The sequence below is a fragment of the Sinocyclocheilus grahami genome, unplaced genomic scaffold (genome assembly GCF_001515645.1).
Source record: "Sinocyclocheilus grahami isolate Dianchi unplaced genomic scaffold, SAMN03320097.WGS_v1.1 scaffold61.1, whole genome shotgun sequence".
Classification (NCBI taxonomy): domain Eukaryota; kingdom Metazoa; phylum Chordata; class Actinopteri; order Cypriniformes; family Cyprinidae; genus Sinocyclocheilus; species Sinocyclocheilus grahami.
This window is the reverse complement of record NW_015505240.1, coordinates 296,590-322,959: the sequence shown is the minus strand read 5'-3', so window position 1 is coordinate 322,959 and position 26,370 is coordinate 296,590. Positions and strand designations below refer to the sequence as shown.

General features: G+C 38.2%; 1 protein-coding gene across 1 annotated transcript in view; it reads left to right on the top strand.

Annotated features, from left to right (window-relative positions):
• Positions 1-420: 420 nt before the first annotated feature.
• specc1lb (sperm antigen with calponin homology and coiled-coil domains 1-like b) overlaps positions 421-26,370 on the top strand; it is a 32,174-nt gene continuing 6,224 nt past the window's right edge. The window contains exons 1-13 of the mRNA XM_016271173.1: positions 421-480; positions 8,172-8,352; positions 9,279-9,423; positions 9,586-11,237; positions 12,361-12,568; positions 13,064-13,137; positions 13,262-13,437; positions 14,786-14,949; positions 16,389-16,516; positions 20,909-20,987; positions 21,279-21,368; positions 22,286-22,451; positions 23,314-23,416. Of these exons, the coding sequence (XP_016126659.1) occupies positions 8,209-8,352; positions 9,279-9,423; positions 9,586-11,237; positions 12,361-12,568; positions 13,064-13,137; positions 13,262-13,437; positions 14,786-14,949; positions 16,389-16,516; positions 20,909-20,987; positions 21,279-21,368; positions 22,286-22,451; positions 23,314-23,416 (3,129 nt within the window). The 5' untranslated portion in view covers positions 421-480; positions 8,172-8,208. The remainder of the gene's footprint in view (positions 481-8,171; positions 8,353-9,278; positions 9,424-9,585; positions 11,238-12,360; positions 12,569-13,063; positions 13,138-13,261; positions 13,438-14,785; positions 14,950-16,388; positions 16,517-20,908; positions 20,988-21,278; positions 21,369-22,285; positions 22,452-23,313; positions 23,417-26,370) is intronic.

Sequence of the window (26,370 nt, the reverse complement as noted above, 5' to 3'; positions counted from 1 at the left end):
AAACAAACTTCTTGAAGACTGCAATACTAGTCCTTTGATCTGGGTAATCTAAATCTGGCAATGTCCTGCAACCTTTGTTTTAGTGGTCCAGATTTTTTTAAACTATTCAGCTACTTCTACATGCCACTACAAAAAGCAATTATTTTTCTTTAAACAAATGTCTTTCCTCTTCTTCCACCACCCTTCAATTTTGTATTTATCAATAATACCAGTGTAATCATTACAAATAAAATCTTCAGCAAAAGCCGTTTTTGCCCGAGACTTTTATTTTGAAAAACAGCAATTTACTGTAATAAGGCGTGACCGCGTATTGTTTTCCCGCTTCACGTCGCGTTCGTTCGGTTTCGACTTGCCTGGGAGTCACAAGCGTTACTCCGCTGCCGGGGTGTGGGAAAGCAGAGATTTTTCTACAACAATAAAGCGTTTATTTTCTTTTTTTGTAACGAGGACGTCAGTCTGCGTTCATTCGGATACATCCTAGTAAGTTCTCCGAGGAGCGCAAGGTAAAAAATGTCATTTAAGTTATTGTCCTCTCCTCGCTCGATGTCGTTTATTCTTCTGAATTGTGTCCCAGCTCGACTGTGGTCAGTTCTGTCGGAAAATAACAATTCAGGCCCACCGGGAGTTTTGAAAACTTTTTTTCCTAAATGAAAAATAGTAATATAGCAGTGTATCGTGTCGCCAATCTTCGTTCATAGACGAGTCATAATAACTTTTATGTATGTTGTGTAAATTATTATGATGGCAGCTGTGCCAGCGTCCGAGTCAAGTTAGGGTTAGACTATTGACTCATTTTTTAAGCTTTAAAGACACAAATGCTAGGTTTATTTTATTTGTATATTTTCGTAGTGAGCTCTATTAGGTATGATTGACAGCCTAGTATTTCGCATGAAATTTATCTCATTTTAAACCGATTTAAGCCCTCCCTTTAAAGTGGTGATTTTGGGCCTGTCCCACATCAGAGGACTCTGGTAAATGTCATCATTTTGATTTATTCTATGAATAGATCATTATTGTGTAGCATGTCACAGGACATGTTGACTTATGTATTTTATGTAGACTATCTATATATACACCGTAAGAAGTATGTATCAAAATAGTAGTTATTAAAAAAAATATCCACTGTCCATCTTCAGAATGTGTCATTATTTAATGGCAAGAGAATTTCCTTTGCTGTTGGTCGGAATAGGCTCTGCTGAGTCTATGGCATCCATAGCTTTTTCTCATGAAGGCATCTGATGAGTTGGTTTGAATTGATTGTAGCAGGCAGCAGCACATTCCAGTCAACCCAACGCCCCCAGACATCCAAAGCATTTTGGGGAGTGCTTCAGGCTAGAGTGTGTGGGTAATGGCAAACCCTCTTAGCTGGTCATGAAAGATCGATTGCAGTTGGAATCATTTTTAATTTAGTAGCTGGAAATCTTATTGTAATAGTTACATATGGCGTAGCTTCTTTTATTGAGCATCTCTGCCAAAAAATACTTTGTTGATGAGTTGGACTGCTTGAAGTACCGTATGAAATTTTCTTCAGCTCTTATTTAGGGGAACAGCACCTGAGGAGTATTTTTCTTGGTCCGTAACAGGTTCATCTGTCACATTTATTGCGTTCAGATTCAGAACTCAACGCTTTCCACAGCTCAGCAGTGATTGGTTAGTCATGCATTTTAAGTGCTGAGATTCAGCGTGTCAAGTTTAACTTTCAAAACGTGCTTTTGCTAATCCTCTTTTCTTAAAGTCAAGGTCAACTCAAAGCCAAATTATTTGCTTTCATAATAAATGTTCCTGGACTTCTTGTGAGTGATTCATTGGTACATGTTATACTAAACAAAGAAAGGTTTGTCTTTATTAGGGATGCACCAAAACTATTATTATTATTATTTTTACCGAAACGCATAATTCTGTAATTAAATTTGGGTAATTGGATTATCAAATTTGGTATGCTGTTTAAGGTGTTGTGTTCACAGATGAAAAGTTATCATAGTAAAGTTATTCGGCAAATAGCCGTCTCAATATTTCAGCCGCACAAATATTTTTTGGTTGCAAAATCACTAGTCTTTATAATCAAAACATCCCTCCAACCTCCTGGCTCCATTCTGGTATGTAAAGCCTCCTTTCACAATCCAATCAATTCCCAATGGATAAAATCAGGTACCGCCCTGTTTTTTTCTTCTCATTGAATATTCTGAGGGTTGTGAAACCTGTTTAATGTTGACTTGATTTCAAAATGTCATTTATAAATCATAGAATCGGTTATAATGGCTCATTTTATATAAAATGCTGTAATGTTTTGCTTATGTGTGTGCTGTTTTTGTCCTATGAGCACTTCATTAGAAATTAGTATTGGTTTTAACAGATTTGGGGGGGAAATGACTGCCTGTGTGCCCAGTGAGACGTCCTGTGGATGCTGACCCAGTTGTATCCCTCTTGCGCAGACTACACTCTGCTTTAGCACATTAGCAGCTCTCAGAGGAATGATTTCATTGAATGGAAGCTCTTATTAGTAGCGTCATGGTTCTTATGTCTCAGACTAGGGTTGTCAAAAGTACCTACTTCGGTACCAGACGGTATTTTAAAAAATGTGACCATACCAGCATGCAGCATTTCCCGCTTGAGCAGATTCTTATACACCTTTGATTGGCCATTGTGTTCACGCTGCTAACAGATATGTCTGTGATTGGCTACAGTGATCATCGCTTCAATCTCTTCACCGAGCGCTTACACACGGGAGCGTTTGAAAGCCGTGTCTATCAGTGGATCCCTAATATATCTGCTCATAGACTATCCGGCATTCAAACGCTCCCGTGTGTATTTAGTGGTTTTCAATCCTGGTCCTGGGGACCCACTGCACTGCACATTTTGTGTCTCCCTTATCTGACACACTCAGCTGATGTTCATGGAGCTCTCACCTAATGAGCTGGTGGGTCCCCCAGGACCAGGATTGAAAACCACTGGTGTAAGCGCTTGGTGAAGAACATGCTCAATTGGGTTTAAGTCAGGGCTCTGGCTGGGCCATTCAAGAACAGTCACAGAGTTGTTGTGAAGCCTGAGTCCATGAACACAATGGCCAATCAGAGGTGTTTAAGAATCTGCTCAACAGCTCTCAAAATGCTAGCGGGAAATGCTGGTATCGTCACATTTTAAAAATTTCAGTAACGAAGTCGGTACTTTTGACAACTTTTGACAACCCTATCTCAGACCTTTGACAGGGATTTGAACCAATGTCTCACTTGATGGAAACAACCTTTAAAAGTAGCGTTTTCTCGCTATGAGTAGTTTTGGGATTTGTATAGGCTTATTTACAGGTTTAGGCCTCCTGCTGTAATAATTGCAGACTGCTCAGTCTGTGTGTGTGTGTAATCAACTATCCAAACAAACACATTCCTCCCAGCAGCCTTCATACTGATGCTCAATTAACAAGCAGCTGCTGTGTCAGGTCTGTGAGGAATTTCCATTTAGATGTGTGTCTGAAGTGTCCAGAAGAATAATCCAAACACTGAATTCATAGTTTTTTGGTGAGATACGGTGAAGGAATCGAATCCCTTGAACTTCACAGGGCCATCTCACCTGTTTTGCATATCAAGCGGTTTGTTCAGGCTCAGAAGGTCAGGACTGTGGTCGGCGTTTAGAGATTCTTGGATTCCCTCTCGAGAGAATTAGTTTTGGTTTTTCAAAAGCTTCATATTATTCCCCATGTGGTCCATTTTCTTTTAAGGTTAGAGAAAAAAGTCTGAACTTCAGACCAGGAGGTAACAGACCAACGTCTTTTCCACATGGATCTCCCTCGTCAAAACAACATCTGTTTTTCTTGAATGCACCACTCTGAGTTTTTAAGGATTGTTAGATTATATGCTTCTTTTTGCACATTTATTTCATGTTTTGCAAAGAGAAGAGTCCATTTATTTTTCTTACCCACAGCATTGGATACATTTTCTTGTCCTTCACTACACAAGGCCCAAATAACTTTCCACCATCTTGCACATAATTATTCAAAGCATCATCACACTCTGTCACTTTCACAGGCAAATCGACCACACAGGAAGACGTTTAAACATGTCCATAACATCTAAAGGGCCATTATACCAAGAACAATGACTAAAGCGATAACTACATTAAAGTCCACACCAATGACCGATGAAACAGGAGCACTATTTCTATATGGCAGAGTATGGCAGTCTCCCCTGTCATACCCAGGTTGTTCGTTGTTGCCACCCTAGGTGATCGGACCCCGGACCCCGATTTCTACCAAAGGGGAACCACTGCCATACCTTATGGTTTTGTGAAACGCCGCCATCACGACAAAATATTGCAGTTATGTCCTCTACTGCTCAAGCTCTATAAGGTCAAATGGATTCTGATTGGCTGCCAATGGTTTTTATCATTCATCAGCTTGAAAAAACTTTCTGAAAGTGATTCCAATGATATTATTGTTCCTCTGTCGTTAACGTTGTTAATAGTTGTGGTTTGGGCTTCCTTCTTCTCATAGGATTAGAGTGATAATGAAAACATTTTAGTTATAGTTATTAGGGCTGGGTTTTTCGTCAAATTTCACAATTCGATTTGATTATCCTTCACAAGCTTTCAATTCGATTCAATGTCGATTATTTTAGATATATATCAGGTACAAGACATGGCAAATTTTCTCAAGGAAAAAAAAATCTCTCAACTAATGCTGTAAAATATACCCGAGAGTCAATATTATTTTTGGAAGGTTGAAATTTGCTGATTTGTATACAAACACTTAAAATATACTCAATACAGTTTTTGTAATATTAAAGTTATAATACTAACTTTAACTTTAATTTACATAATTATATTTCTACTCCAATTCGTTTGTTGAAATATAAAGATTTAAATGGTGGTTGTCACAAAAACTTGACGGATTTATTCAAATGTAAATTAAATATTGAAGAACAGTAAAAATAATGAATATGTCATATGGTGCATATTTAGCAAAATGCTCCTCTATAGAGTTAATTTTTCTAGCTGACTAATGATTTCATGGTCACCACATATGTTTTTCTGTAGTAAATGTGACATTACGTGACATATTGTTTACAGGCTATTGTCGTCTTTCTGCATTTGAAACACTGATTGAGTCAAGTCAAGTCAAGTCACCTTTATTTATATAGCGCTTTTAACAATACAGATTGTGACAAAGCAACTGAACAGCATTAATTAGGAAAATAGTGTCAATAATGCAAAATGACAATAGTAAACACTGAGCGATTACATGAGACAGGATATGGATTTCGGTAAGCTGTGCTCTTTCTTTTAACATACCTTCGGATGTTCATTCATGTTTATTTCATGCTGTAACTGCTCTTAGAGCGGAGATGATCAGTTCACAGCGATCTGTCACTCCACATTAAACAGCGCCAATAAGGCATTTAATATTTGAATATTATAATATAATGTACAGAGACTTTTTCTTATCAAAAGTAACAAATAACAAAGCTTTATTGCAATTTATTGGATGGTAGTTGCGCTACAATGTTCCGTTCATTATCTGACAGGCTAGACTAATCTTTTCTTGGGAGTCGATATTGTTTCATAAAAATGAGAATCGATTAAAATCCAAAAATTTTTACCCAGCCCTAATCGTTATCATTATAATTATTGCTCTTGGTGTGAATGGGCCTGTTTTGGAATGTTACAATTTTTCCGAATTTTGAAACATTTAGAAATTTAGTTTTAATGTGTTCTTTCTGTCTATATCTGATTTTGTTCGGACGTCTGAACAGGTGCTCAGAGGCTTCTTTATGTACCTGGAGTGACCCTTGACCCTGAGAGACAATGGAAGACACGCAAGTTCTTGGCATAGACGTTGACTTGAAAGACAAAACCACTCCATTCTCAAAAGCTTTGAAAAGCATCTTTTTTTCACTTTGGAGTCGTAGAGTTCGTGTGATACATGGCAGGATGTTGTAACCGGAAATATTCAATATTGTTTTCATTTTAAAGACTTGATTCAGAGATTACACTCTCAGCTCGGATTCCACTGGAGGTCATTGAGTTTATCCTGTTACCCATAATACCCGATATGAATTTGCTTGTGTGGTCCCTCATGTTTGAGGCTGTGTTTTTTAAATCATTTTTAGAAGCGTTTTGATGGATATGTCTATGTGTTGAAGTGTTGTGGCGGTGCGGTTCAGCACGCTCAGATTTGTACGAATGCCCAGTAGCTGTTTGCATATCGAGCACTGAAATCAAGTTTGGATGGAATGTTTTGGGTTTGATAGAAAGTTGCCTGCAATGACCTCTAAAGTACGAAGTTAACTTGGGCAGAATTTTACTGCTGAGTAACTTTCTTTTCCCTCAGGGTTTGTCCACTTACATTTATAATTTTTACAGTTTCCGAGATGCACTTGAAGAAAATGACCATAATGCTCAGCTTCATTGCTAATGCTTGTTAAAGGGATAGTGCACCCAAAAATTCTGTCATCAGTTACTCACCCTCATGTCATTCCAAATCCACATGACTTTCTTTTCTCAGTGGAACATAACAGAAGACATTTTGAAGAATGCTGGTAACCAAACCGTTTCGGTTCCCTTCGACTTCCATTGTATGGCCAAAAAACAACAATTAGACAATTTTCAAAATGTCATTTTTAATGTTCCACAGAAGAAAGAAAGACATACAGATTTCGAACAACATGAGGTTGAGTAAATGTTGACAGAATGTTTATTTTTAGGTGAATAATCCCTTTAAGAAATGCTCATACAGGAATTTGATGTGTTTCTGTTGTTTTTTTTCTTTACGCACTATTATGGAAGCTAGGATAGAATAATTTTCAGGACTTATTTTAATTCTTAATAAAAATGTATTTGAGTTTATTTGCAGCACATAATTCATTGAATTTAAAGATGGCTACATTTTACAATATCGTCAGGTTTGGCTTAATGTATCTATATTCTTTCGGTAAGACGGTGAGTTGTGGTCTGTAGTTGGGTGTGGTGCTTTTTGTTTTGACTATTGTTCATACATATCAACTTAAAAGGCTTGTGGGAAAAATAGGGGTGTTTAGGCTGGTGTCTGTCTCATCTGTTTGCCATCAAAGTAGTTTCAGTTTGCAAAGAGAGGCCACATAAGAGCAAGAAAAAGGTCAGAGTACACTAGCTGCATGAGCATTGCAGTGAAGTCTCTGGTCCTTGATTTCTAGTAGTTATATCAACATGCGAGTACACTTATACTTGCACAGATCTCTCTTCTAGACTTCTTTTGTTCTTACATTATGGTTTTTATAGCTACATAACCCTTACAGATGGGCTAGCCTATAGCATCTTTACAAGACTATTTTTACATATATAGACACATAAGATATAAATGAATTTAAGAATATAATATACATACTAGTTTTTTTTCTTACTGTATTTGAGGAAATTTTACCTTATTTGACCTCAAAATTGGAGTGTAGTTCACACACACACAAACAATTGAATTTTTCAAACGGCTTCTTTTTTCCCCTCTGTACTACGTATAGCTGTTGTGTTTTTTCTAGCCTCAAGCCTAGCCCTGCTGCTCTAGACTTTCAACGCCTTTTAAGGCTAGATGCAGTTGGTCAGTTCCTCCAATGGGCCTGGCCTCCTCCCATGATGATGTGATAAGAAAGGCAGTTCCATCCTCTTCTGACCCTCCTCCAATCACACAGTCTTGTGTGCATTTAAACACTGGCCAATGACTGTTTTCCCCTAAAGTGTCCCGAGTTTACAGTGTGTGTGAAGCTGCATAAATAGAGTCCTCGGGGACCATAATGTTACATTCCAACTGTCTCCAAGAAAAAACAGACTTGTACACAATGTGTTCCCCGAGGAAAATAACCAGTGCTGGAGTAAGGTAATGAGATATTTCGATTAAAGCTCTACTGGATTGAATGCTTTTGAATGCTACAGGACAAAAATAAATGTTTGAAGAAAAATATACAGTATGTGGTAGCGAAGCCTTTGTGATGTATGTTTTTTCTACGGCTGGGTTTACTCAGCACTGCATGCCATTCTGTTCAGAAACTTCTTTTTTTAAATGCTGTTTTGTATTTTCTGAAGGAGTGGGGTATTCGAAATTGTCATACTTGTTCTGTTATTATACTTGTTCTGCATTTTTTGTTGGTTCATTTGAATGTGCGTAATACAGAAAATGTATCTAAATAACTAATTGGCCGTTTTCCTTCATTTAGATTACGCTGTAAATGTATCAAGAAACTGGAGCCAAGCATGAAAAAGGCGACCAAGCCCACGGCCACCACCTCCAGAACCTCAGCGGGCACTAAAGCCCCAGGCAGACCAGAGGGAAGCAGCATTATGGGCACAGGTGGCAAGATGACGAACAAAACTCAGAGTTCAGCTCCACTACCTAAGGTAACTGTTCAGCATTGGGGGAAGCTGAACCATTTGTATTTAATCATTATGAACAGTATTGGGGGTAATGCATTACGAGTAACGTGAGTTACGTAATCAGATTACTTCTTTTAAGTAACTAGTAAAGTAACGCATTACTTTTTCATTTAGAAGGAAATATCCAAGTTACTTTGTTTCCATGCATTGACTGACAGCTCTGGTGTTGCCATGTTGAGAGAAATCAGGAGTAAGTGCAGAGCGTTGTGTGTGAACATGACCTTAACATGTTTACTCATCTCACCTGCACAAAAACAGATTCAGTATTCCTCAAAATGAATAAAAACAGTCAAATGCAAACTCAGAATATTATACAAACCTGCAATAATTAAATGTTAAATAAGACCAATATAATTTATGTATTTAATCCCATTTTATTAACCAATGTCTTTGCTACTGACCTTCAATGATCCAATTCAACCATACTAATAATCAAAAATGACACATTTGTGTTTGATTTTAGTTACTTCTGAATAGTGTTGAACTTTCTTCTCCTGCGTCATATTCTTTATGCGATTTGTTTGCGCTGCACCCTCTACTGTACAGACGTGAATTTACATTTCCTTCAGATTGAGGCATCTTCATTTCACTTTTCTTATTAAAGGGCTTTTATGTTTGTAAAAAAAGAACTTTTTTATATTAAAAACAAACACGCAAGCCCTGCCCAGATTTAAAAAGTAACTTAAAAGTAATGTAACGCATTACTTTCCTTAAAGTAACGTAATTAGTTACTTTTTTAGGGAGTAACGCAATATTGTAATGCATTACTTTTTAAAAGTAACTTTCCCCAACACTGATTATGAATATGTTGAACCAAGTGCAAGCTAAGACTGTTGCATTGTGATTTGTCTGTAGCAGATCATTAACTTAATGTTTTGCATGCTAACCAGGCAAAGAGCAATGAGGATCTCCCAGCGGTGAGTGCAGGAAGTGGAGCAGTGTCCGTTAGCAACAGTAACACTACTGCTAGAAACAAGAGAGGAAGCTCCTCTCAGAACACCAGCAGCACTGACACCAGGTCCAAGACCAGTTCAGGTAGTGCCTAAGCATTGCCTTGGTTCTAAAGATGTTAAAGAGGAAGTGTTTTGTTTGTGTTGCACAAATACTTTGATACCCACAACACAGCTAATGAAATATCCATAACAGTTATGTGGTTATGGAAGTATTTCTGCTTATAGCTATTTATTTCTCCTGTAGGTCTTTCAGGAAGGCGTGCCATGTCATCCACAGCCAAGGATCCAGGCACAACCCGAGAGAACTTGCGAGAACGTACCAGAGCTAGTGTTGCCAAAAAGCTTGCTGTACCCACAGATGCCATGCCTCTGAAGCGTTCACGATGCCGTACCGTTGCAGAGACTGATTCTCGGATTAGCAAATCTCGTTCAGACAGCCAGATAAGCCATAAAGCAGTGCTGGAGTGTCAAGTGAAGGACCTGCTGGGCTTAGCCAAGAGCAAAGACCTGGAGATCCTCCATCTCCGCTCTGAACTTGGAGGTATGAGAGCCCAGCTTGGTCTTGAAGAACTTGAGGCCCCTGATGCAGAACAAGCATCTCAAGAGACCAAGCAGCCTCAGGAGAAAGAGGTTTCTCCTGTGATCAGTGCCACAGATGTGGAGTCCACTCTGCTCCTCCTTCAAGACCAGAACCAGGGCATCCTTGATGAGCTAAATATGCTGAAGAGTGAAAACTGGATGCTGAAGGATCGTCTCAATGCTCTCGGCTTCTCTCTGGAGCATCGTCTAGACAGCCCTGACAAAGGTCTGTGCTGCCCGTCCCTTAGTCCTGAGCCTGTAGCTGCTGGCTGCAGTGGAGGTCACCGTGAAAACAGGGTGGGTGGTATGTGTGCATCTTCTGCAGAAGGCTCTGCCCAAGGCTCTACCGAGGACCTGCTGTCAGAAACAAGACGTGTAGGCCCTCCTGATGCAGTGGACAGTGAGTGTAGTGAGGCCTACCAGCCGATCACCTCCAGCGATGATGCTCTGGATGCGCCTTCAGGTTGTGGATCTTCTTCTGAATCAGAAGGAGGGCCACCGAGCCGGGAACATTCCCACAGGGGCAGCAGCGGGAACACCAGTGAAGTTTCCATGGCCTGCCTGACTGAACGCATCCATCAAATGGAGGAGAACCAGCACAGTACAGCAGAAGAACTCCAGGCCACTCTGCAGGAGCTTGCTGACCTGCAGCAAATCACACAAGAGCTGACCACAGAGAATGAACGCCTGGGCGAGGAGCGTGCCATTCTGGTCGACTCCCTCTGTCAACAAGGGGAGCGTCTGGAACTGTACGGAAGACAGCTGGACTACTTCCGTGGCCTGCTTGACGAGCATCGGGTGGCCTACGCCAAGGATGATGAAGATGCCAAAAGTGGCCGATATGTGGAACTGGAAAGACGCTACGCTGAGCTGAACGAGGACTCACGTTTTGAGCGAGAGCAGCTGCTGGGTGTTCAGCAACAATTAAGCAGTGCTCTCAAGATGGCAGAACAGGAGAATGCAGAAGCCCAAGGCCTGATGGGAGCATTGAAGGAGCGTGTCCTTGTGGCGGAGAGAGCTGTGGAAATGGAGCGGAGGGAGCGGGCAGTTGCCAAAGCGGAGTTGGAAGCACTGAGGGTAGTGTCCGAAGGGGAGCAGGTGGAGCTGAATCGCTGCAGAATCCAACTTGAGCAAGAGAGGCAGAGAGTTGCCCAGCTCCTCTCCATCCACAACGCAGGGGATAAGACAGACATACGCCACCTGCTGGACAGTGAGAGATTAGACAAAGAGCGAGCAGAGGCCAAAGCAGCTCAGTTACAAGAGGAACTGGGGCATACTCGCAGTGAAGCTGCCCAGCTCCAGGAGGCAGTTAGCAAGGTGAAAATGACACACTCGGATAACTCATACCTTTGATTATCTTAAGTTGTCTTAAGCTGTGTCTGAGACGCATACTGTCTGAATAGGTACTACATTCAGATATACTACCTTTTTACTTAATGTTTTACACCTGCTTATAACACTGTCTGAAAATGCCTACTTTAGTGTCTTAGGATGTTAGCATAGTATTAGCTATGTAGCTGGATGAAATTTTTATTTCTTGTAAGTCAAAGAGTTCCCAACATTTGTTTTGAGCATTGATATTGAACATCTTGTGCCTGGTAACATGTTAACAACCACTCAGAATACCTAGCAACAACATAATGCCTTAGCAACCACCCAGATCACCATAGCATTGTGATATCAAGTTTTGAACAGGCATTAGCATAGGTAATATGTAGTTAGATGAAATCTCAACTTCTTGAAAGTCAAACAAGAGGTTCCAACTTATGCTTTGAGAGTAGATATTGAACAACCAGTTCCTAGCCATTGTTGGGGGTAACACGTTACAAGTAACATGAGTTACGTAATCAGATTACATTTTTCAAGTAACTAGTAAAGTAACGCTTTATTTTTTTAATTTACAAGGTTACTTTTTCAAATAAGTATCACCAGTTACTTTGTTTCCCCGTGTATTGACTGAGCGCTCTCCTGTCCTCATGTTGAGAGAATCGGGAGTAAATGCAGAGGCATTGTGTGCGTTGTGTAAACATGATGTTACTGTAGTTCTAGACTAAATGTGAACATGCATTTACTCAATGCATTTGCACAAAAACAGATTCAGTATTCCTCAAAATGAATAAAAATGAGCCCAGCCCAGATGAGAAAAAGTAACTAAGTAATGCAATTAGTTACTTTTTTAGAGAGTAACGCAATATTGTAATGCATTACTTTTAAAAGTAACTTTCCCCAACACTGTTCCTAGCAACATGCTATAACTACTCAGAAGTCAGTCATGTAACAATACCCTGGCAACCACCCAGATCACCCTAGCATTGTGTTGTCAAGTTTTTAACAGGCTGTAGCATATACTTAAAGAACAGTTATTGATCCTCCATGTAGTAGTATCAGTGTATTTTCCAACATGTATCTCGGCTAATGTGTAGCTTTGTGTTCGCTAAAGCTTGAGGGTGAGTTCCGAGCGTTTCGTGACGATGTCCAGGCACAGTTAGCAGAGCAGAAGCGGCTCCTGAAGCAGCAGTGCTCTGAGCTAGAGGAGAAGGACACAGAGATCGCTGACATGAAGGAGACCATCTTTGAGCTAGAGGATGAAGTCGAGCAGCATCGTGCTGTCAAGCTCCATGACAACCTTATAATTTCTGACCTGGAGAGTAAGTCATATGACAAAATGGTCACTAAACACTATTTATAATTAATTGACACACACACAAAAAATATATATATATATATTATAATTCTACACTGCCAACATTGTTGTTACAAATGTGTAACAAACAAATTTGTCTGGTGACCAAATAGGTTTTGTTTTCATTATCTTGTGGTTATTCAGGCTTCTGTCCACATAGAGGTGTCATTGAGCTATTGGAGTAGACAATACAGATATTGTTTTGACCTGACTTTTCATTAGCTTTCAGTTTCAATTTCAACATACGTGATCATTTTACATACAATATTACCATAAACATCAATACAAATAAATTATAGTCTTTTAAAATTAATGAAAAGATTTAAAGATAAATGTATAAAAATAAAATGAAAATTAGGTACTTAAATAAAATTAAATAAAATTTACTTTCAGGAACACATTAATGATCTTAAGCTTTCATTATAAATCTGTATTTATTTCTGGCATTTTTACACCTCAGATTCCATCCAAAAACTTCATGATCAGAAATATGACATGGAGAAAGAGATTAAGATTCTTCACCGAAAATTGCGGGTAAATTTTCCCTTTTATTTGTTTCCTTTGTGCTGTATATATCACACCGTTTAATTTATTATATAATTTATTCATTCATTCATTCATGTTCCAAAAGAATTGAATTGACACCTGTCACTCACAGGAGGAATCAGCCGAGTGGCGTCAGTTTCAGGCTGATCTGCAAACAGCAGTCATAATCGCCAACGACATCAAGACAGAAGCTCAGGAGGAGATCGGAGACCTGCGGCGCCGCCTGCAGGAAGCTCAGGAGAAAAATGAGAAGATGAACAAAGAGCTGGATGAACTAAAGAGCAAGAAGTAAGAGAAGATGTCATGAAAATTTACAATGCAGTGTGTTGTGACAACAGGGATGTAGACAGGTTGTGTGATTATTTTTGTGCAAATACACTCCTGAACAAAATCTTAAGACCGGTGGAAACATTATAAGTATTCACATTTCGCGCTGGTAGATCGAGACCAGGTTGAAAGTACTGCTTCAAAAAGAAGAAACCGGAGCAAGAGACAAAAAATAGAGAGTAGGCAATTTATTGAAAACTGCATTGAAACTCAAACAGGCTGTTCTTCAGCTGATCAAAAGTTTAAGACCATAGCCTTAAAAAGTTCAAATCTACGCAAAAATATGGCTTTCATGTCATTGTCCATCAGGCAGTCACACTGTCATGACCCAATAACCATAAGACGGCATCTCGTCCCACGGCATCTCGTCTCCTCCCACGCCCCAAACTTGCTGGTTTGGAATTTCCAAGGGAGCACCAAACATGGGTCATTGAAAGGTGGAAGAAAGTTTTATTCTCTGACGAGAAAAAATTTAACCTGGACGGTCCTGATGACTTCCAACGTTACTGGCATGACAAGGAGATCCCACTGGAGATGTTTCCACGCGGCACAGTGGAGGAGGCTTCATCATGATCTGGGGTGCTTTTTCCTTCAGTGGGAAAATGGAGCTTCAGGTTGTGCAGGGGCGTCAAACGGCGGCTAGCTATTTTGTTCTTTAAACCCTTCTCTCACAGATGCCGTCTTATGGTTATTGGGCTGCAGTCAGCATCAGTAAGGGCCTTAATTTGAGTCGAGAATCAGCCTGTGTCTTCACAGCCAGCACGTCGGATCGTCCGACTCGGTGCAGGTGAAATTTTTTTTGGTCTACCACTTGACTTTTTTTGTCCCATAACTCTCAGGATCTTTTAAGAAATGTAAAATGATTGTCTTACTGCGTCCATCCTCTGCAGCGATGGTGCATTACAAGAGCCCTTGCTTGTGCAGCTCAACAATCCTGCCACGTTCAAAGACCTTTTTGCCTTTGCCATCAGGAGATCGTGACAGTGTGACTGCCTGAAGGACAATGACATGAAAGCCATATTTGTGCTGAGTTTTTAACTTTTTAAGGCTATGGTCTTAAACTTTTGATCAGCTGAAGAACAGCCTGTTTGAGTTTCAATGCAGTTTTCAATAAATCGCCTACTCTCTATTTTTGTCTCTTGCTCCTGTTTCTTCTTTTGGCATTTTGAAGCAGTACTTACAACCTGGTTACGATCCACCAGCGCAAAATGCGAATACTTGTAACGTTTCCCCCGGTCTTAAGATTTTGTTCAGGAGTGTATTTGCTTACGCAGGAGATTTGAGCATCAGTGTGTGTCTTGCGTTACAGGCAGGAAGAGGAGCGTGGCCGAGTGTTTAATTATATGAATGCCGTGGAAAGAGATTTGGCCGCGCTGAGGCAGGGGATGGGCCTGAGCCGACGGTCCTCCACTTCCTCTGAACCTTCACCCACTGTCAAAACACTCATCAAGAGCTTTGACAACGCCTCACAAGGTTCATAAATTCATGCAGATTTATGCTTAATGACACATGCTCACATTTAGGGTGTTGTGGCCTAGTGTTCATAGATCTAGACTGGTTGCCAAAAGGTTGTAGGTTGTTGAAACCTCACAAAGACCTCACAAGTGTACCCAAGGGGCTTTTGATAAAAAATATGATTTAAATGACAAATTAGCCATTTGATTGGTTGGCATGCAAATATATTAGGGATGCACGATATATCGGCCACCATATCAGTATCGGCCGATAAATGCTAATTTTTTTTCTGTTATCGGTATCGGCCTGATAAGAAAATTTGGCCGATATCTTAAAGCCGATAAATAATGCATTATTTCCTTCAGAGACACTTCAGATGCGCGCTGTTCGTTTGCAGCCTTTTGTGCAATTGTACGTTGTAATATTGTGTTTATTTGATGTATATCTGATTTATCTCATATAGAATACGTTTGGTTAAGTTAAAAGAGCGCTTCAGTTTACCGGGGATCGTCTTTAGCTCAGCGCACGCAGCTCAAACAGCAGTGCACAACATTAATAACTATGATTGGGAATGTTGTGTATATAACATTCTAATGAGAACATTATTATAATAAAACGTTGTGCATTCTTTGAGTTTAGTTGCTGTGTTTCAGCGCGTTGATATGGGAAGAGCGCATCCAAAACAGGATCACACATTCTGACTATAGCACGCAATAACTGCATCATTTTGTACATATATAAGTTGTAATATTATGTTTATGTTGAATTAACATCAATCTCAGGATGCATTTCCTTTAATTAAATAAACTGCCAGCAAAACGCTTCAGTTTACCATGTTCATTCAGCTCTTCAGCTTCAGCAAGCGCAGCTCAACGGCTGCTATTTAAAACAGTGGTAATAATTTGTTACTTTTTCAAAATCATTAATACATTATTAATAATAACAACCACTTGTATTTTTCTATTATTATTTTCATCAGCAATATGGTTTAGTAATTAAAATCATTTAATTATTGTCTGTGCAGAGGCTATTCCGTTTTATTGATCTGTGGCGCATTCATTTTGATTCTTTACACGTGTAATGATGTCCAGTGACTTGTTTGCATTATTTATGCATTATTTAATTTTTTTTGTAAGACTTTTATGACTAAATTTGGTAATGGGAGAGTAAAAATATTTTTAAAACGTACACCGTTCAAACTAGACTGCTTATGTTGAAGTGTTTGGGATGTGACTTTTAATGATGAGACCTTTTTTGTAATCAGGCTCTCAAAAAGTATATAACAATTTGGATATAGATTTATCGGCCAACATATCGGTTATCGGCTTTCAAAAATAAAGAGTTATCGGTATCGGCCAAAATTTTCATATCGGTGCATCCCTAGAATATATAAACCTTTTCCATTTCCTTTTATAAGTCACATAAAACTGTTTTTCCATCTGTTTCTCTATATACAGTTCCTGTTCCAGCCAGTCCTACCTCTGATGCTGCTGTTGCTGTTGTTCCTGCTGCCGCTATTCCCAGAACGCCTCTCAGTCCCAGTCCCATCAAAACCCCTCCAGCAGCTGCTGTCTCTCCTATGCAGGTATGAACAATTAGAATTAATGAAAGGATGGAAATATTCATATGCTAAATGCACAATATAGTTTTGGCCTATTCTACCCCCAAATGTTTCATATCTATTAACAATAATTATGTAGTAATACTTTTTTTTTAGCTTTTCAGTATTTTTATTTTATAAAATAAGAGTATTCATAACAAATAAGTTTGAAGCTTGACATCATTGCAAAAACAAAATACTAAAAACAGTTACACTACTGTTCAAATGTTTGGGTCAGTAAGATTTTCTAATCATTTTTGAAAGAGGTCTCTTCTTATTTTCAATGTTGAAAACAGTTGTGCTGCTAAATGCCCTCCACTAATATTGGCACCCTTGGTAAATATGAGCAAAGGTGGCTGTGAAAATAAATCTGCATCGTTTATCTTTTTGATCTTTCATTTAAAAAAATGCACAATTCTAACCTATCGTTGAAGTAAAACAATGGAAAGTGGGGGGAAACTCGCATTATGAAATAAATGTTTTTTTTCTAGCTCATGTTGGCCACAATTATTGGCACCCAATTATTGCAATGTCCTTTTCCCAAGATAACAGCTCTGAGTTTTCTCCGATAATGCCTGTGAGTTTGGAGAACACCTAACAAGAGATCAGAGAACATTCCTTCATACGGAATCTCTCCAGATCCTTCAGATTCCCAGCTCCATGTTGGTGGTGCTTCTCTTCAGTTCACCCCACTCTTTTTCCATAAGGTTCAGGTTAGGGAACTGGGACGGCCATGGCAAAATCTTCATTTTGTCCTCGGTGACACATTTTTGTGTTGAATTTGATGTTTGTTTTGGATTGTTGTCCACGGCCCATTATAAGATTTCTAACAGAGGCAGTCAGGTTTCGATTTTTTTATCTCTTGGTATTTGATAAAATCCATGATGCCATTATATGTCCAGGACCTCCGGCAGAAAAATAGGCCCACAACATTGAAGATCCAGCAGTATATTTAACTGTGGGCATGGGGTACTTTTTATCCCTGTTTGCACCAAACCCATCTGCTGCCAAGAAAGCTCTTTTTTTTTGTTTTGTTTTTTGTTTCATCCGACCATAGAAGCCAGTCCCATTCTAAGTTCCAATCATGTCTGACAACTGAATATGCTGGAGTTTGTTTTTGGATGAGTGAAGAGGATTTTTCTTGAAACCTTCCCGAACAACATGTTGTGATGTACGGGCTGTTTGACCCCAAGACTCAACTAATCTCTGCGATTCTCCAGCTGTGATCCTTGGAGAGCCTTTGGCCACTTAAACTCTCCTCCTCACTGTGCATTAGGACAATATATACACACATCTTCTTCCAGGCAGATTTGTAATATTTTTAGTTGATTGGAACTTTTTAATTATTGCTCTGATGGTGAAAATGGGGTTTTAAATGCTTTAGCTATTTTCTTACAGCCACTTTCTATTTTGTGAAGCTCAACAATCTTGTTCTGCACATCAGAACTATATTATTTGGTTTTACTTCTTGTGATGGATGATTAAGAGAATTTGGCCTTTGTGTCCTTCTATTTATAATCCTGTGGAACAGGAAGTCATGGCTGGAGAATTTCATGCTCCTAGTCACCCTGGTGTGCTAAAAAATTGTAAATATGAATGAGATACTTTAGAGATATTTTACTCATAAGAATTTCAATGGGTGCCAATAATTGTGGCCAGCATGCATTGGAGAAAAACATTTATTTCATAATGTGAGTTCCCCCCCAATTTCAGTTGTTTTACTTCAATGACAGGTTGAATTTTGTGAATTTTTTTTAACAAAAGATCAAAAAGATAAACGATGCAGATTTATTTTCACAGCCACCTTTGCTCATATTTACCAAGGGTGCCAATATTAGTGGTTGGCACTCTATTGTTGTGGAAACTGATATATTTTTTCAGGATGTTTTGATGAATAGAATGTTCAAAAGAACAGCATTTATTTGAAATAGATCTTTTTAAATGTATTTAATGACACACTTGATCATTTTAGTGCATCCTCACTGAATAAAATTATTAATTTCTTTAACAAATAAATAAATCATACTGACCCCAAACTTTTGAATGGTTATGTATTTGTCATAAATATGACTGAATATATTTAAAGCCATTGTAAAAAAAAAACTCATCTTAAAAGTAACCTGAATTTGCAGTGGGATATATGGGTCTCTCTGATCACTCTAGCAGACGTCTGCATTCTTCTCTATGGGGATTTTCTGACCTAACACCCCTGTCTGTCAAATGAGATCTCCAGACCTGCTGTGCGTGGAGCTGGAGTTGGGCTTTCCTTCTTGTTCTCAGCCTCGTCCTCCACGGATGTCCTTTGCCGCATTGTGTTTTGATGAATAGAATGTTCAAAAGAACAGCATTTATTTGAAATAGATCTTTTTAAATGTATTTAATGACACACTTGATCATTTTAGTGCATCCTCACTGAATAAAAGTATTAATTTCTTTAACAAATAAATAAATCATACTGACCCCAAACTTTTGAATGGTTATGTATTTGTCATAAATATGACTGAATATATTTAAAGCCATTGTAAAAAAAACCTCATCTTAAAAGTAACCTGAATTTGCAGTGGGATATATGGGTCTCTCTGATCACTCTAGCAGACGTCTGCATTCTTCTCTATGGGGATTTTCTGACCTAACACCCCTGTCTGTCAAATGAGATCTCCAGACCTGCTGTGCGTGGAGCTGGAGTTGGGCTTTCCTTCTTGTTCTCAGCCTCGTCCTCCACGGATGTCCTTTGCCGCATTGCTCTTTTTCCTCAAAATGTGCCAAAACAGGATGTTTTTGTAAGGAAAGAAAAAATGAGACAGTTTGACGTACTTTGAGTACAAAACATATGCAAGGCACAGAGATCTTGTAGAGTATTTGTGGTGAATTTGAGTTTATTATTGGTGCTTGTTCAGAACATGATGTGCCAAGCACATGAACTCATGCCATTTGTTGAGGAGGAGGTTTACATTTGGATATACAATTTTAGATAAAACATAGAAAAAAAATCCCATTGACTGGCACTGAAGAATGGGATCTAAATCAGAGGACCAGAAAATCATAGACTCTTGTTGTGGGCTTTTGACTTGGGCCAGTAAAATAACACCTTGCACAGCACAGCACCCTAGTATCATGGTGACATGAAATAGTTATATTGCTAGAAATATTGTCGTAACATCACTGTCCCAAAGTATCACAGCGAGATATAACATGCATAAGGTTTTTGATATTGTCAGTTGTGTTATATAAAGCCATAATGTTCTTCTAGCAGACCGACAATATGTTCTTAAGCATGTATTTGTGAAATTGTGTTATTGGGGCACAAGAAAGAGCCTTAGAATTTTTCTAGAAATGGTAATTACCGACCATTTTTCTTGGCCTGGACAGTACTTTTTATCTGGTTAGTCAATGAAAAACAACAGTGATTTAAAAACATCAACAATTCACACCTAACTGTTGACCCACCTGATCTCTAACATAACCTAAATGAATTTATTAAAGCTGTGCTGCGAGCTAGGGTTGCGTTATATATTGTGTATGATATATTCTAAATGATTTTGCTGGGAATATATAAAGAAGCAACATCACGTTTTAGTTCTTACAGACTGTCATAAGACTAGTCTCATAATCTTTAATGGTCTCATGAATTTTCAATAGTGTCTGTGTTTTAAACTTTAGTAACAAAACAGCTTTTGAGTCATTAAGTTTGATTATTTTCTTTGAATCAGTTGAAACGGCCCGTTTCAGAGAATAGCTTTAAAACTCAGAATTGTGCCTTTTGTTTGGTATTTTTCATGTTTTATTATTAAATGACAATATGTACCATGTATTTACAGGTTTCATACTGTGTATTGTTAAATAGGTCCATATTATCAATTATTATTTTGAACTAAAACCATTACAAATATTTTTATTAATTGAAAGAAAGCTGAAATAAAATAAAATATAAATATTAAGTGAAAAACCTACAAGTTGAAGTAAATAAAATAGCTTAATAAAATATATAAAAACCAGTATGTATTTTAAAATATATAAAAATAACACAATTATGACATTTTTGAACATTTAAATATAAAAATGAAAACTAAAAATATAGAAATTAAAGCTAATGCAAAATATTCATAAATACTATAATAGCATATAAATCAAATTTAAAATAACAAAATTATTCATTATAAATTATTCTTAATTATTCCCTAGATTTTTTTTATTGTTATTATTTTAAATCTGCTTGGCAAAAATGGTTTGGTTGAAATTAAGGTTCCTTCGAAATCACCCTGGTCACTTCAGAGCAAATATAATCTAAATGAATCCAATATTTAGTATTTATTGTAGCTATATTGCCCAGCCCTGTTGTGCCTTTATGCATGTTGTTTTTTTTTCTGTATTTTACAGAGGCACACCATAAGCTCAGCCAAACCTCTGTCGTCAATGCTGGACAAGAGGCCGAGCTACACGGACCTGAGCATACCAGGTGGGCTGACGTTAGTCACACTTCAAATCTAATTCCTTGATCTTTTGGTCTTCCCTCACACTGGTTTGATCTAGTTATCCAGAGACGAACTCAGAGTTAAAGGTCATGTGTAATCGTGCTGTACTCTTTCCCTCAGGCTTAACATTTGCAGTTAATGACCACTGAGGTTGTGTGCCAGGCTTTGAGAAGGAAGCAGGATATTTATTTTAGAAGAGCACAAGCTTAATCATGCCACATATAGCCTGTTGTGCTTTGTCATGATTATATGTGTGTTTTTATGTAATTCAATAGCTGACCACCTCCTCCGGACCTCACCTGTAACGCGCCCCAGCTGCAGCCTCCAGAGGGTGACAAACATAGATTCGACTAAGTCCATATCAGGTATGTTTAGACCTGTAGAGTACTCGTTCTGCACCAACTAGTCAAGTACTCGACTATACAGTTATTCAACATACCCACTGTGTGTTGAGACATTAAAGGAATAATTCACCCAAAAATGACAATTTGCTGAAAATTTACTCACCCTCAGGCCATGTAAGATTTTGGAGAAATTTAGCATTACATCACTTGCTCACCAGTGGATCCTCTGCAGTGAATGGGTGCCGTCAGAATGAGAGTTTAATAAACAGCTGATAAAAACATCACAATAATATACAAATAATCCACAGAACTGGATCAGTTCATGCCTTGTGAAGTGAAAAACTGCAAAATCCTTCAAGGTGCTTTAACTTTAAATCGTCAGTTTTTGGCAAATTAATCGGTCCATAAATCATAATAATGCTTCTTTTACTGAAAAAGTCCATCTCCTATTGTCCACATCACAATCCATCAACATATTTGTGTAGAACTGTTTTTGCTTGTAAACAGTGCTTGATCTGTGCATATTTCTTTCCTGATTCAGACGACATGACCTTTTCACTGGAGGAAGCAATTTTAAGAATAGAAGAAGTGAGAGAAGTGGCGGTTTAAAGTTAAATCATCTGGATTAGTTTCTTACAAACAGCTTTTTATTTCACAGCATGTTAACTGATGCAGTGAGTTGTGTAGATTGCCTGTGGATTATTGTGATGTTTACTTTTTATCAGCTGTTTGGACTCTCATTCTGTCGGCAACCATTCACTGCAGAGGATCCAGTGGTGAGCAAGTAATGTAATGCTAAATTTCTCCAAATCTATTCTGATGAAGAAGCAAACTCATTTACATCTTGGATGGCCTGTTCACCTTTTTGGGTGAACTATTCCTTTAACAGCACATTTTGTAATAATTATCAAACTGTCCATGCATCCTCTACTTGTCAGTTTCTCACAGGAGCAGCGAAGAGTTAAAGAGAGATTTGTCGGTAACAGATGCATCAACACCTTCGTCAGTCATCGCGTTGGGCTCGTCTTCTCCTCAGCTGTCTTTGTCGTCCAGCTGCTCCTCCCCGACCGCCTCCGTCACACCCACCACACGAGGACGTTTACGGTAAGCGGCGGACCTTCCTTGTTTTTCTATTTGCCTCCGTCTCTTTTATGTTTATCTCCGCTCTGGCTCTTCTTTTGTTGACTTTCTAGAAGACTCTTTCTCACTGTCAGGTTTGCCAGATGTCTCTATGTTTCACACTCTATCTCTGTCTCTGTCTCTGTCTGCTCTCTGCGGTGTTGACTGTTCAGTTTCAATAATGGATGTCACTCATTTGCCTGTCCTGAAAGCTGACCGTGGGGCCACCGTGGCTCTTGAATAGGCCGTTGGAGGAAGACGAATCATTCTGCACTTTCCTTTATTATCAGAGCATTTCCTTCTGGTTGTGGTATTAACTTCCTTGCTGGAAAAATCCAGCTATAACCAACTTCTGATAGTAGCTAGTTTTACTCAAGTGCTGGCTGATGGAAACTATGTATAAAATAAACTGTATACAATAAATAAACATAAACAACAACAAATAATTATCATATTATTAAAATATTAGCATTATTATTTTAATTCTTTTTTTTATTATTATATAGTGTCAGTTTTTTTTGTCAGAATTACAGGTTGTATGCCATGTATGTCAATGGGACACTGTCAATTTGCTAGTTACTGCAATTTTAAAAATAATTACACTGTTCAGTGCAGTGAGTTGGCATTTCTGTGTAGGAAGATGATCTATTTTTACAATACAGAATCGATGTTCAATTTATAAATTGTTATAGTGGCAGTGTCAGAAGGATCTTAAAGTTGGTGCATCCATCATTAGGTCAATGCATCTTGGTAGAATTTCCGCTCAAAACTGAAGGTTGTTTTTTGCTATTAAAGTTGAATCCAATACAAAGGAGCTGTGTTGTTAAGGTGATTGATGTCTCTTTAGAGAGGAACGGAAGGACCCTCTGTCTGCGTTAGCCAGGGAATATGGAGGATCCAAGAGGAATGCTCTGCTCAGGTGGTGCCAGAAGAAGACTGAGGGTTATCAGGTACAGTTTTTTTTTTTTTTTGTACGTTTATTTAAGTCGCTTATGAGATTAATGGTCATGCACAATACCATGCACATACCAACTGATTGCCATATTGGTATCGGCCAATTTAGTTTTTTTTTTTAAAGTAGTACTGTTAGGCAAATATTAGACATATTATCAAATAATCCATCATATTCATTATCAGTCATAAAATGAAATTATATATTGACCCCTATTAATAATATATATTGGCCTGAGGTAATAAAAGAAATTAAAACTGTGAATTTTTGAATCTTGAAGAAAAAATTTTTTTTTTTATAAAACTCACATGCACACACAAGTAACAATTTTATCCACCAAACAATCATGAAAATTATGATTTTTTAAAATTTTTATATTATCTTAAAATATTACAATTGAAAACAATATTTCACAATATTACTGTTTTTACAGTATATTTACAGCCTTGGTGAACATAAGAATTATTTAAAAAAACATTCAAAGAAATCATAACAACCCTAAAATTTGGAAAGGTGTAATATTACAGTTTTCAAAACCTGAAACTTTCTGTTTATTACCAGGTTTAAATTTGATTTCTAATCAGATTTTCAATGTGTTTTCAACCTTGGTAAACAATAGAAATGGTTTCATTATTTCAGTATAGCTTATAATTTGTAAATTCACTTGGGCAATTTCACAGTTGTCAGCGTTCAGGTATTCTTGTTTGAGTGTGCTTGCTTTTTAAATAGAACATGGCCATGCATAATGTACTGATTCACCTTCTATTGCAATGACTCTTCTGCTGTCAAGCATATAAAATGTTTACCATTCAGAGAGGGTTTTGGACCATGATGTTACCATGGTTTCCCTCGAGCCAGGAAGTGTGCTACATTTCTCCTGCTTCGTGCCCCATGTCACAAACAGAAAACCTCTCAGCCAATCAGAGCGTAGAACCCTTGTGGGCACAGCTTTGTAATTTTGATCACCTTGTGATTTCAAGTTGTGTTTTCCTTTTAATTTCATATATTCTGAAATGTGTAGTTTGGAGTTTGTGTCAGTTTTATCACCTCTGGGACAAATACATTTTTTCCGTCTTTCAGTTTTGGGAGTTCTTTTGTCTTTTTGACACCACTATCCCATAACCCAGCCGTTTCTGTCCGTTCCGCCTTTCTCTCTGCATCTTTGTCTGTCTCTCAGTAAGTGTGCATGTGATTGATGGTAATGTCCACCAGTGGATAAAAGCCATTTTTCACTGAAATTTTAATGTGTTCGTTACAAGCGGCCTGGCTTCACTTGGAGTGCACTTTTTGCAGCAAGCTGCCTCTGTTTCTCCATTTTCAATGTGATTAGCCTAATGCTCTCTCCCCTGGGCCTTCCTGTTTTTTTGCACACAAGACCTCTTTTCATTAGCTGCTTGCTTTGAACACTGGCACACAAACAAGCGAGGGCATGGGGAGGATGTCTCGATGTCTTTGTAACCCACTCTCTTCACGCGGTTCTGTTGTGCTGACGTTCGTTTAGCTTCAAACAACATGGCAGAAGTTTGTACACTGAATTGTAAGGGAGGGTTGGGTTGTGGATGTAATTGGCTAGTGAAGAATGAAATGACCGTTAATGCTATTTAAGGAATTTACAGTTAAATTGAAAACAAAATTGACCTTTTTAACTTCCTCAATAAATAAAGTAGGACCGGGAACATGTAGTAAGTCAGTTCCTCTCAAGTTCACACAAGTGTTCACGAAAATAACTAGAGGTGCAGATCATTGCTTGTATTTGACAACCAGAAAGTGTCTATTTTTATTTTTTGTTTGGTTTCATGGCCATTTTGTCATATATGATTGTATAATGTAACCGACTTCTTTGGTAACAATTTAGGTTTAATTTGTTAACGTTATTATATGCATTAAGTATCAATGGTGTCAATAACAAAAATGTAAGAAGATTCTCATGCTCACCAAGGCTGCATTTATTTGATAAAAATATAATAAAATGGCAATATTGTGAAATATTTATTACAATTAAAAAAAGATGTTTTAAAATGTAATTTATTCCTGTCATGCAAAGCTGAATTTTCAGCAGCCATTACTCCAGTCTTTAGTGTCACATGATCCATCAGAATTCATTCTAATATGCTGATTCATTGCTTAAGAAATATTTCTTATTATTATCAATGTTGAAAAAAGGTTGCTGCTTATTTTTGTGGAAACGTACATTTCAGAATGCTTTATGAATAGAAAGTTCAAAAGACTAGTATTTATTTTGAATATAATTTTTTTGGTGACATAATATGATTCAGCAAGGACATTTTAAGTAAGGAATAATTGACGATGGGCCGTTTAATTATTAGGAAAATAATGCACAACCGAGGTGGAGATGCGGCCACGACGCGAAGCGGGTGTGCATTATTTTTCTAATAATTCAACGGCCCGTCGTCAATTATTCCGCTTATGCTACGGTTACCACACCTCAAGAAATCGATCAGATGATATATTTAAAGGGATTTGTCCAGTTTTTGTACTTAAATCGCTATTGTGAGTAGGATTATTTCTTCCGCATCTCAACCAACGCTTCTTTTGCTAGTTCCAAAACGTAATTTTAAAGCTGGCAATGGAGGCTTGAGCCGTTGATAGCATTCTAATGCAATTAACTTATTAATGAAGTTATTAGAAAGAGAGCGAGAGAGACAGAGACACACACAGAGAGAGAGAGAGAGAGAGAGAGCTTGTGTGAATTAAGCTACCTCTGTGTGTCCCTCAACAGTGTTCTGCAGCAGCGTCTCTAAACAGCGCTGTTATTACCTCGCTAGTGAGAAGTCATGTGTAGCCTTTAAGTTGCTACACTATATAGGCTAACTGATCAAATCATGAGGGCAGAGCTGACAACACCTTTTTGTGCAAACTGCGTGACCGTAGTGTGCGTGTGCGAGCACGTGTGATTGCAGTAATTCCTGTGTGCTGTATAGGTACTGTATG